At 34.8% G+C, this 12,681-nt stretch overlaps 1 protein-coding gene across 3 annotated transcripts; it reads left to right on the forward strand.

Annotated features, from left to right (window-relative positions):
- The first annotated feature begins 85 nt into the window (after positions 1-85).
- LOC107004648 (pentatricopeptide repeat-containing protein At5g39680) lies at positions 86-11,713 on the forward strand. Of its 3 annotated transcripts, none has more exons than XM_015202934.2 (4): positions 86-218; positions 3,659-6,024; positions 6,256-7,811; positions 11,192-11,713. In XM_015202934.2, exon 2 carries the CDS (start codon positions 3,748-3,750, stop codon positions 5,872-5,874), a length of 2,127 nt encoding a protein of 708 aa, XP_015058420.1. In that variant the 5' UTR covers positions 86-218; positions 3,659-3,747; the 3' UTR covers positions 5,875-6,024; positions 6,256-7,811; positions 11,192-11,713. The 3 variants fall into 3 exon arrangements, with proteins under 3 accessions (XP_015058420.1, XP_015058418.1, XP_015058417.1); XM_015202932.2 differs by lacking the exon at positions 11,192-11,713 and adding an exon at positions 7,962-8,358; XM_015202931.2 differs by lacking the exon at positions 11,192-11,713 and having other exon boundaries at positions 6,256-8,358.
- The last annotated feature ends 968 nt before the right edge of the window (positions 11,714-12,681 follow it).

The following is a 12,681-nucleotide window of genomic DNA, read 5'->3' on the forward strand; positions in this document are numbered from 1 at the left end:
TATTTATATATTTTAGACTCATTAATTAAAAATAAAAATATTTTTGGATCAAATTATTATTAGAAATATGAAATATGAATATATTGAGATCAAAATTGTTTGTATTTTTTAACCAAATTATTAACTCAGCATTCGACTCTTCTCTGTTATATTTAAACATTGGAACATCACTTTCTCCTTCTCAATCCATCACTGCTCCATTGGAAAGCTTCACTGAGGTAAACATTTTTCTTCTCTTATCTCCTCTTTCTTCCCCACACCCCAAAACAGTGCCATTATTTCCCCCCTTCTCTTCTTTTTGTTTGGTATTCATGGTAGTAGAGTGATAAGACTTGCAAAGAAAAACTATGCACTCTAAGTGTTTGATTAATTGCCTGAATAACTCTTTTTTAAAGGATTGTGGTGTCTAGGCTAGCTTTCGCGCAGCTTGACTAATTTCAGATGATACCTGTTGTTCCCAAATGCACACACAAGTATACACGGACATGCAAGTAATATAGTGGCTTTAAAAAAGTTGGATTATCGAACCCTATCAATCAGTTTATACTAATTCTAATTATTTATGCAAGTGTGCCACAAGAGTTTGATTAGTATTGGAATAGTAAGAATGCAAGAATGAAAGAAGTAAATTAACTAACAATGAATCAACTTCAAGATAATCTTAATAATAATTGGGAAAATTACAGGGCTGCAGCGTAACTAAGAATTCATACTTCATATATCTTGTGTGTATTTCAGATGGTTATCAAATTACTGATTTACGAGGTTAATTTTATGATTATGATCTTTCGACTACTAATCACCTACCCTAATTGACAGTCTAACTACATCGTTGAGAGGAGAGAGCATTAAAGCTATCTTCTTGTTTCGTAACCAAACACGACACTTAGGTATATATCTATACTAAACACAAATCACTTCAAGTGAGTATTTCATGTTTTATCTCTCTATTCCTTTCTCGAGTTCAAAAGTAGACAACATATTTATTTTAATGGTAATTAAGCATCAAAATACTAATTCAAGAACACAAGAATAATTTATACGATAACCAACTTCATCCATAAATTAATGTTGAATAATCATCTATAGTCGCAACCCCAAATAATTATTTTTTATGCAAAGTAATGTCTAAGAAAAGAAGAAGAAGAAGAAGAAGAAGAAGAAGAAATGATCCCTAAGGGTGAGTTCTATCTCGTGCCTCTTTCACTTGAAAAGTATGATGGTTTCCTCCAAAAGAGGCACAATGTTCTATATATAGGGTTAGGGAAAATAATCCCTTTTCCTTCTTGGATTCGGAATCCTAAAATTGGAATTTTTCGTTGAGGCTTTCGTGGGGCAGCGCATCACCATAGCGCCAAACCCGGGGCTTCAATAGTTTGGGGTCTAGCATGGTGCACCATCAGTGCGCAGGCCACTAGTAGTTTATGGCCTGGGGCGACACGCCATCAGTGCACCAGAACCCAGATTTCTCTTGATTGTTCTCCTTCGTGTGCTCCTCTTATTTGTTTCCAAGCTTTTCTCGCTTGCTTCAGCTCCTACTTACTTGATTCTTGCATCAATTTCCTGTAATATCTAATTACATATTTTAGTGCACAATTACCAAAATACTCATCAAACCACAACCAATAGAGTAAAGAATGCTCTTAAAACTAAAGGTACATGCAGGCAAAATATAGTAAATGAACATATAAATACGCCCAAGATTAAAACTTCCGCCTTTCACCTGCAACATGTTGCATCAGGTAACTCTATCCACCAAGGTTAGGATAGATGGAAATAATCACCTAGTATTTTTTGTCTCCACTGAGTTTTGAACCCGAGACCTCATTTTCTCAAGGACAGTAACAACTCATCTAATGAAAATGTAGCAGTCGCCTCAACCCACCTTGTCATTAATTGGGCTATACTGGTATATATGTGATTTTAGTCGCTTCGATATATGTTGTAATGGTTAGGCACACACATCTTTTCAAATATTATTTTTATATGATAAATGATATAATGAAAAATATTCTTAATCTAGTTCTGTTTATTAAAATTTTACACATCTTTAGTTAAGAAGAGACTATTGTGAATATATAATTTTGATTCTTCTCAATTGTTTTCTTGAGATTTCTGCAGTAAATATCTCTAACCACTTATGTTTTCAAAATTTAAGAATTTGACAAAGAAAAAGCAACAAATCATATCAACCATTCTGAGATAAGATAGCAATTAGAATTTCTAAAGTTGTCATTTGTCTTGGGAGCATGTAGATAATCATACTCATCGGTTTTCATTCATTTGTAAACATGGAGAAAATAACCAACATCCGTTATGAAATTTAATAGAAACACAAATAGGGTATATTTATCCCTAAAAGAGTAAAATTATTACATTTGAATTCACTTTAACTACGTACAAGCTTGCAATAAACGAAAAAAAGTAATAATATTTTACTAATGATAGCGTATTCGTCAAGTTTGATTTGATAAATACATCACAAAATAAGGTCATATGCCATCCTATCCATTTCCTAACAAAATGAAAATTATGCACTAAAATCAATCATTGTGGTTAAAACACTAATTATTTAAAAAATATAAGAGAGAAAAAATCTCTATTGAAAGAGTTCCAAATGAAGGATATAAGTGGTCATAATGAAGAATTGAGAAAAAAGTGAAGACAGATAGGGGCGGAGCTAAGCGGAGGTTTGTGGGTTCAAACGAATCTAGTAGCTTTTCCGTACCTTGTATTTGTATTAAAAAACTATATATATATATATATATATATATATATAAAATAAAATTGGTTGATGGCTCAGTGGTAAGGAAGGGGCCGTGGTAATGTTTTCCACACTATTGTTGTTGGTTCGAACCCAACTATCAATAGAAGTTTCTCAAAGAAGCATGCACACAGACAATAGGTAACAACTGCAATTTCTCCTCGAAAACGCTATAAATGCAAATGTGTCAGCTACTGAATCAATTACGAAGAAGCATATGCATATTTAGTTTTGCTCCCCGTGCACTCTTGCTTGCTTCCGCACCACCAGTTCATCGAGCTCCTGACCCACACATGCTTTATGCTTCTCACTCTCCTAAACACTGAATCCTTATTCATTTCTCTTTTTAAAAAAAATTCTAAGACTTAATTAAGTGGTTATGCATAATTACTGTGTTGTGTTCACTTCATCATTGGGTCTATCGTTGCTGTACTGCCAAACAGGGGAAAGTTGGTTCTGTTTTCAAAGCCTTTTTTGGTGGTCATGGCCTATTTAATGTATTTGTGTTCGCTTTTTCATTGGTCTGAATTCTGAAACATGGCAAGAGTTTATATGCTGAGTACCTGATTGGACTTTGGTGGTAACTTATATTGCTCTTTTTTTTTTTTGTGCACTAAAGTTTTCTTCCAGCATTTCCATAAGTTTGCCAACCAAACGTTTCCTTTAATAGTCCATAAAACCCTGACCTGCCTGAGATTGAGGTATAGTTGTTGTTGAATGAAAAACTATGAGTAATCTGTATCCGGTGTTGGGGGGAGAAGAAACTCATATAAGAGAAGAGTCTTGGTTTCAAATGCATCACTAAAGTAATTTGAATACATCTTTCTTGCACATGTTTTTCTATTTAAGTTTAAACAGCAAAATTTTTAAGCATGCCTGTGCTTATATTTTCAGATCTGGCATTTCTTTTGTCCAGTCAATATACCCTTCAAGTGCTTGGAGTTGTATTACTCTACAAACTAAACTACCACTGAGACTTGACTATGTTTTTGACAAGCAATGTCCACCGTGCTCCTCTGCATGTGAGTGTGTCTTCTCTATCCCAATTAAACTCCCAAATTGTCTTTTCTGTGAAGTACGCTGTAAAGTTGTTGAAAAAGTTAGCTGATGATGGGAACTTCAAATTGGGAAAAGTTGTCCATGCGCTTCTTATTGTGTCTAATCATGCCTCAGAAAACCACGTAATTCAGAATAATTGTCTCATTAATCTCTACTCAAGGTGTGGACAACTTGCTATTGCTCGGCACATATTCAACAGATTGCGGCAACGAAATATAGTTTCTTGGGGCACTTTAATGACAGGATATTTGCACAATGGGTTTACTTGGGAAGTACCCAAATTGTTGAAAGACATGGTTTCAGTGGATAATTTATTTCCAAATGAGTATGTCTTGTCTACTGTACTTTCTTCTTGTTCTAATGGTGGTTTGGTACACGAAGGGCGGCAGTGTCATGCATTAGTGTTGAAATCAGGATTAGTGTTTCATCAGTATGTGAAGAATGCTCTTCTATCCTTGTATACAATGTCTTCAGATATGGAAGGGGTTCTGGAAATCTTGAAGTCTGTTCCAGGATCAAGCAACATTACTGATAATGTTGTACTAAAGGGCTTCTTGGATCATGGGTATACAAATGAAGCATTGGATGTCTTCTCAAGGATGTTGTCTGAGGGCTCGGTGGGGGACAAAATCAGCTATGTGAATATATTTGGTCTTTGTGCTCGTCTCAAGGATTTGAAATTGGGTCAGCAAGTTCATTGCAGAATGTTGAAGTCAGGTCTTCAGCTCGATGTGTTTTTAAGCAGTGCAGTCATGGACATGTATGGAAAGTGTGGTGAAATTTTAGGTGCAAGATGTATCTTTTATTCTTATCCTGACCATAATGTGGTTTCTTGGACAACAATCTTGGCTGCAAATTTCCAAAATGAGTGCTTTGAGGAAGCCCTGAAAATGTTCTTACAAATGGAACTTCAGGATGTTGTGCCAAATGAATACACATTTGCAGTATTGTTGCATTCCTGTGCGGGTCTATCAGCACTTGGGTGTGGGAAAACATTACATGCACGTGTTGAGAAGATGGGACATGGAACTTTTGTCGTAGTGGGTAATGCTCTAATCAATATGTATGTTAGGAGTGGCCATATTGAAGCCGCTAGGGCCTTATTTTCAAACATGATATGTCGAGATACTGTTACTTGGAATTTGATAATATCAGGTTTCTCTCATCATGGGCTTGGTGAGGACGCATTGTATATGTTTCAGGACATGTTAGCTGCCAAAGAGCAACCAAACTATGTAACCTTTATCGGGGTTCTATTGGCTTGTGGACATTTGGGTAGGATAGAAGAAGGATTTTACTACTTACAGCATCTAATGAGAGACTTTGGCCTTGAACCTGGGTTGGAGCACTATACCTGTGTTATAGGGCTCCTAGGTAAAGCTGGTAAACTTGATGAGGCTGAGAAGTTCATGAGGTCGACACCAATCACATGGGATGTTATTGCTTGGCGTACTTTGCTAAATGCTTGTAACATCCACCGCAATTATGGTTTAGGACAGAAAGTGGCAGACCATTTATTACAATTGAACCCCAACGACGTGGGAACCTATATCTTGTTGTCCAATATGCATGCCAAGGTGAAAAGGTGGGATGGTGTAGCAAAGATGCGGAAGTTATTAAGAGAAAGGAACATAAAGAAAGAACCAGGATTGAGCTGGACTGAAATACGAAATGAAACTCATATGTTTGTTTCTGATGACACACAACATCCAGAGACAGCTCAAATCCATGAGAAGGTGAGAAAGTTGTTGGCTGAAATAAAACCATTAGGTTATGTTCCAGACACGGATTCTGTCTTGCATGATGTTGAGCAAGAACAACAAGAGGGTTATCTTAGTTACCACAGCGAAAAGCTGGCTGTCGCATATGCTCTCATGAAAACACCATCCCAAGCACCAATTCATGTTATTAAGAATCTCAGGATATGCGATGATTGCCATTCTGCTTTGAAGCTTATCTCAAAGGTCACAATGAGAATGATAGTTGTAAGAGATGTCAATCGATTCCACAGTTTTCAAAATGGGTTCTGTTCGTGTGCAGATTATTGGTGATACATCACATGATTGACAAATAGTTTCTTCCAATGTGTGGAAGGATATTTCTCCCTGCTGCTACCTAAGATTGGTAAACAAACTCCATAATCATATCTCAGCCAACCAGAAGTAGTGAGCTTAAATAAAGCTTTCATGACCATCAATCATGTAAGTTTTCTGAAATAGTCATTCGTCGTATAATAAGTTTGTTTCTAGCTTCCAAAATACTGACCCATTTTTTCCGCAATTGAGAAATCCTCAAGGCCCCATGGGCCATGGTTTAAAACCTGGTGGAGTATCTACTTCAGTTTTTTGTCCTTCGTTAGTATCTACTTCTTCAATGTGTGTGATCCTTTAATCCCTCAAGTTCTAATCTTTTGAATATTTCATAATGTTCAGAAATCTGCCAGAGGTGAAAGGATCCTGGGAGTACCAACTGTTAGTGCTCGATTTGGAACAGATCCATTCTTGTGACGTGCAACTTCTTTACAGCCAAAACGTGGTTGAATTTCAGAACAAAGAATTCTCTGCTCTTCCTTTTTAAATGCTAAATATTGTATATGGATTCATCCAGTGGCCAAAAAGAAGAACTACACTCAGTTTCATCTATGGAGATGACTTATGGACACTAGAAAAGAATGTGAGAGGCATATCTTCTGGAAAATTGGCAAAGGGGATGTGTCCTTTTGGTGGTATAATTGGACCAACAAAGGTGCCTTAGCTCATCTAATTGAGCAAAGCAGCAGATCAAAGAAGATTCTTGTCTCTGACTTCGTCGTGCAAGACACTTGGAATCTGGATAAACTTAATGATTTGCTCCCTTCTAATCTAGCTACACACATCCAAACCATCAACATATCTCCTCAAAATGAAGATTACCCTATCTGGACAGCTGCCATCAGCTCATTTTCTACCAAATCTGCCTGGAATGCTCTAAGAACTCATAGAATCACTGCTCTTACTCACACCAAGATCTGGCATAACAAGATGCCCTTTAAGATCTCATTTCATGTCTCGAGACTTCTCAAGGATAAGCTGGCCACTTATGTTAATCTCTCCAGGTTTAAGGTCCACGGACCTTCCAGATGTTGTTGTTGTAACAATGGTTCTATTGAAACAAATGATCATCTTATTAATGAGGGAGAACCGGCCAAGAGTGGAAATACTTCTATGATGTGTGGAATTCCTCATAAAAATTCCCTAAATATTAGAGCTAAATTCATGGCATGGTGGCTCATCAAGCCTCAAAACCAAGTACATGAAATCATTCTTCAATATCTTCCTAGTTTTATTTCTTGGGAAATCTGGAAATTCAGATGCTCTTATTAATATGATGGCATCAGGTCGACTACTAACAGAGTGATTGATGAAATCACCATGCTGATACAGAGGACTCTTGCAGCTCAATTTACCACCATAATCTTCTCCCTTCCTTTTTCAAATATATTCCATGTTGTGGAAAGAATCAGGCCTCAATTATCTATCATTCCAGTGAGTTGGAAATGTCCTGATATCGGGAAATATAAACTTAATATTGATGGTTAGTGCTGGAGCAGGAGGAATTTTGAGAGATCACAATGGACATATGATCATGGCTTTCGCATCTTACCTTGGGGAATGCTCTAACAACTATGCAGGGATTCAAGCCATAAAATGGTGCTTGGATAATGGTTTCAGAAATCTGATTCTCTGCTTACTATTCATATGATCAACAGCAACATATCCACCTCCTGGCTTTTCAAAGATGAGATCAAGAAGATTCAAGCCATGAATGCAGGGTCTGATTCAATTTAATCATCAGAGAAGGAATTCAACTGCCAATCTCCTGGCCAATTTTGCAGTGTTTAAAAAGTACAATTCTTTCTGCACAACAGCTATCAACTTGCCTATGTAGATTATATCCACTTTGAAGAATGAAAACAAAAAACAGGTCCAAATTTTCGAATAATAGTGAGGTAAACACCTTCATCTTTGATCCTGGTTGATTATCTCTTTTGGATACACTAAGTGTCTTATACTTGGTATATTTGTGAGCTCTTTCTCAGGAGTTTTATCTCCATCTTGTATATTGCTTAGGTCGAATATTTGAACTTGTTTGTATGCAGAGGTTAGGCTCAGCTCCCCCTCTCGATCACCTTTTGACTTATCAATATACTCCCCTTGTGAGACTCATCCATTCTTATGGACTGGGGGATGATTGCGATGAGAAATTTACTTCCTCAAGATGGTCTCTCAACTCGTTTATGGATGCTTAAATCCCATTTGGTGCGCAATCCTCTCTCTGTATATAACTTAAAATAGAACTCCACCTATGTGACTTCACAAGCTTTAGCTGGTTCCATGTTCGATTCAACTCTCATAATAGAACAACATATCCAATGTAATTCCACAAAAGTGAGGTCTGGGGAGGGTGAGATGTATGCACACACACTAATGTATAGAATGGGACCATAGATGTAAACAATGTAACACTTGCCAACCATGAATGGATACTTTGATCCATGTCATGTTGTCTGTATTGGTACTAACTAAGGGTGGCAGCGGAACCGGTAATTCCCGGTTACCGATCCGGTCCGGTACCGGTTCGGTACCGGCTAGTCCCGGTATAGACCGGTTCGTTCCGGTTCCGGGATAGGTACCGGGACGGAAATCAAGATTTACCGGTCCCTCCCGGTTCCGGAATTTACCGGTCCGGTCATTTTTATTTTTTTTTAAATATATCCGTTTATAGCCGTTGGGTAATGGCTAGTGGGCCCCCCCAACGGCTATTTGACCCAAATTTCAGCCAATAGGAGTCCTACCCCACCCCAAACTTTTTTAATACCCTAAAGTTTAAAAATTACACTTTAACCCATTTTTTTACTTATAAATACCCCTAAATTTCATTCTTTTAAATCACAAAATCATCTATTCATCTTCTTCTCTCTCAACTCTCTACTCTCTAATCTTTAATTCTCTAATATATAATATCTTAAATTTCGGTGTTGCCTTATTTGGTCTTTGAAAATTAAATTTGGAGCTTCAAAATTCAATTTTCAACTTTCCACGTTCGGCTTTCGGCGGTCGTAAAGTAGACGTTCGGTACATTCGTTCCAACTTTTATTTTACATTTTATTTATATTTAAATAATTATTTATTTATTTTGTGATTTATTATTTGCATTACATTTTTCGTATTATATATAATCTCACGTTTAATATTTTAATATGGATTTCGATAAAAATATTGTTCAAAAAAAAAAGGGGAAAAAAAGTGCATTAGAGCGTGTAAAAAATATGTGTAACTTTACATTCTCCGATAATGCAAAAACCGGTAGTTCTTCTAAATCAAAACTAAAAAATCTACTATATTAAGAATAAATTCGGATGATTATACACATGTTGATGATACGGTTTTTAATATTGATAGTAATTCAGGATTAGATCCTTATCATGAACATTTACAACGTCGCTTTAGTAATTTTGATGAGGATTTGCCTAGTGATAATGATAATGATAATGATATTGATAATTATACTGATACGCCTACTTTTGATGATGATGATGATGAAACTGAGCCACCTACGGCTACTAATACTCCCAGTCCCGCTCCCTTTCGTTGTCTTGTCCCTGTTCCCCGTACATCCTAGGCCTAAGGTAGAACGTGCTAAAAAATCGGTTGTTTGGCAATTTATGACACAGAACGAAGATAAAACACAAGCTATTTGTAATAAATGTAAACATAGATTAAATCATAAAACTGTTGGTAAATTTGGCGGGACGGGACATTTGAGTAGTCATCTAATGTCTTATTGTAAAAATGAATTTTTGCATGGTAAAGCGGTAGCGGAAGCTAAAAAAAAGGGTACCCCCCTTCCTGAAAATGTAGGAGTAGGCGGCTCTAACATGGTACAAACACAATTAAATCCGTCTAATGTTTCTGGCTCTGATTTACCACTTTCATATAGTAGAGAAAAAGATTTTGAAGAACTAGCTAAAATGATGTGTGTTATGGGTTTGCCATTTAGTTTTGCTGAAAATCCCAATTTTATACATTATATTCAAATTGTATATAATTCAAATTTTAAAGGTTTTGCTAGAAATACAATAAAAAAGGCTGTATTTGATTATCATGCACAACATTTTCAATATCTTCGTTGTTTATTTTATTATAATACTTGTAAAATAACTATTACTTCTGATATGGGTCGTTTGTGTAAACGGTAACGATTATTTGACTGTTACTGCACATTGGATTGATAAAAATTGGTTTATGCAAAAAAGAATTTTAGGTTATAAATGTTGTCAAATGCAAAAAGCCGATAGTTATATTGCTCAAATTATTTTAGATATTTTACAAAGTTATGAAATATGTGATAAAATAAGTAGTATAACCTTAGATAATGCTTCAAGTAATAATGTTGTTGTTGAATATTTAAAACCTACACTTTGTCCTTTCTATGGTGATAATTATCATATTAGGTGTACTGCACATATATATAATTTGATAGTTAGAGATGGTGTACATATGTATGATAACGGATGTACGAAAGTTGAAAATGCATGTCATTTTATATTTAAATGTCAAGTTAAGTCTAGGCGTAAAGATTTTCAAAATCACTGTTTTGAAAATAATCTTCCACCTAGAAAAATTTCAAAAACAGTGGCTACTAGATGGAATACTTTATATGAAATGCTTGTAGTCGCTTATGAATATAGAATACCCTTACAAATGGTTTGGAATGCTTAGAATACCCTTACAAATGGTTTGGGTGCTCATAATTTTGATATGACGTATAGACTAGATGATAGTGATTGACGTGATATAAATGAACTTATAGATTTCCTAAAAGTTTTTTACTTTACTACAAAAAGAATATATGTACTTTATAGTCCATCAATTTGTATTGTTTTGCCTGATATTTGTATTATTTCTTCTAAATTATATAAATTTAAAAATAAACCAAGATTTTAACAAACCATTGAAAAAATAATTCTAAAATTTAAAAAATATTATATTCCTATTCTTCAAATTTATTTAACTGCATGTTTGTTAAACCCTAAGTATAAAGATGTAGGTGCATCAAAAATGGTTGAAAAAATGTATTTTAACTTAGATATTAATGATGTATTAGAAGAAATTCCTAGTTATCAACAAGTTAAAGATAGCATAAAAATTGAAGCTAGAAAATTGTATGATTTATATAATGCTAATATAAATTTATCAAGTGAACATGAACCTCAAAGCTCTAGGAGTAGATTTGATGAAAATAATATTGATGATTATTTACAGGATTATTTTGAACTTTCTCACGATAATAGAAATGATTTTGATGCCTATGTTAATCAAAATACAGAACCTACTGAAGATATTCTAGCATGGTGGGAAAATCGCGGCAAAGGATTTCCAAAACTACAACCGATGGCTCGAGATATATTAGTAATGCAAGCGTCGTCGGTAGCTTCGAAAGGCGTCTTTAGTGCAGCAAGGTTTCAACTTGGAGAACATAGGCATTCACTAGCAGCCGACAGCTTGGAGATATCGGTATTATTTCGAAATCGAATTAATGCCGAGAGAAGAAATTTAGGTCGTGAACCACTACCGACCAAATTTCAAGATGACGTTGATGAAGTAATGCGGGATTATAGTGACGACGGGATTGAAGCAATGGAAAATCTTTCTATTCAACCAATTCCCGAACATGTTACTAAAGAAATGTTGAATGATTTACGAAGGGATTTATATGGTGGCACCAACTATTAGTAAAAGTATGATAATTCGAGATCTAATTCAAACAGGACCCTTCCTAGAAGGTGGCTTTGTAGATTAAATATTTTAATACTCTACTAATATTTTTGTAAATGTAATTGTAATATCAAATAAATATTAATAAAAATATAGGTTATTCGCCTTAATTTGTTTTTTGATATTGCTGTATTAAATTTAATTTCTAATATTGTCAATTTTTAATTTTATAACTTTAAAATTTGAATTTAAAAATTTCAAACTTTAAGAGTTTGAAATTTAAATTTTATAACTTTAAAATTTGAATTTAAAATTTTCAAACTTTAAAAGTTCGAATTTAAAAATTTCAAACTTTAAAAGTTTGAAATATAAATTTTATAACTTCAAAGTTTGAATTTAAAATCTCTAAACATTAAAGTTTATAAAATTTATTAAAAGTTTGAAAATTTTAAATTTAAACTTTAAAGTTTGAATTTAAAAATTTCAAACTTTAAGAGTTTGAAATTTAAATTTTATAACTTTAAAATTTGAAAATTTTTAAATTTTTTTAACAAAGTTAGAAATTTAAATTTTTAAATTTTTAATTATTATAATAAAAATTATATTCAATTAAAAAAATTAAATCTTTAAGTTTTAAATAATTTTTTTTTTAATTACCGGTCCGTCCCGGTTACCGGTCCAATCCGGTCCGGTATACTACCGATTTCCTTCCAGACCGGAACGGAACAGGACAAATTCTACCGATTTACCGGTCCGGTTCGATCCCAATTCCGGAACGATACCGGTTCGCACAGTTGCAGTTCCGTCCCAGTTCCGGAACTTACCGGACCGGTTCACCCGGTTCCGATACCGCTGCCAGACATAGTACTAACTGAAACAACTAGCTACACCCTCATGTCTACATGAAGAAGTTTAGGATTTAGACTACCAACAAAATGGATGCATCAATTAAGTCTTACACTGTTGTTGCTGGACCTGTGCTGGCACAAGCTAGTCAATCAATATTTGTATGAACATCTTTTACATCTTCGGTGCATAGAATTTAAATTCATTTTCTTTTCCCTTTTCAGGCATAGTGTGGAGGCAATATATACTCCCTTG

This window comes from Solanum pennellii, chromosome 11 (assembly GCF_001406875.1).
Source record: "Solanum pennellii chromosome 11, SPENNV200".
NCBI lineage: Eukaryota > Viridiplantae > Streptophyta > Magnoliopsida > Solanales > Solanaceae > Solanum > Solanum pennellii.

Coding starts and splice junctions, on each gene's coding strand:
- LOC107004648 (XM_015202934.2), top strand. CDS start 3,748: ATGTTTTTGACAAGCAATGTCCACCGTGCTCCTCTGCATGTGAGTGTG.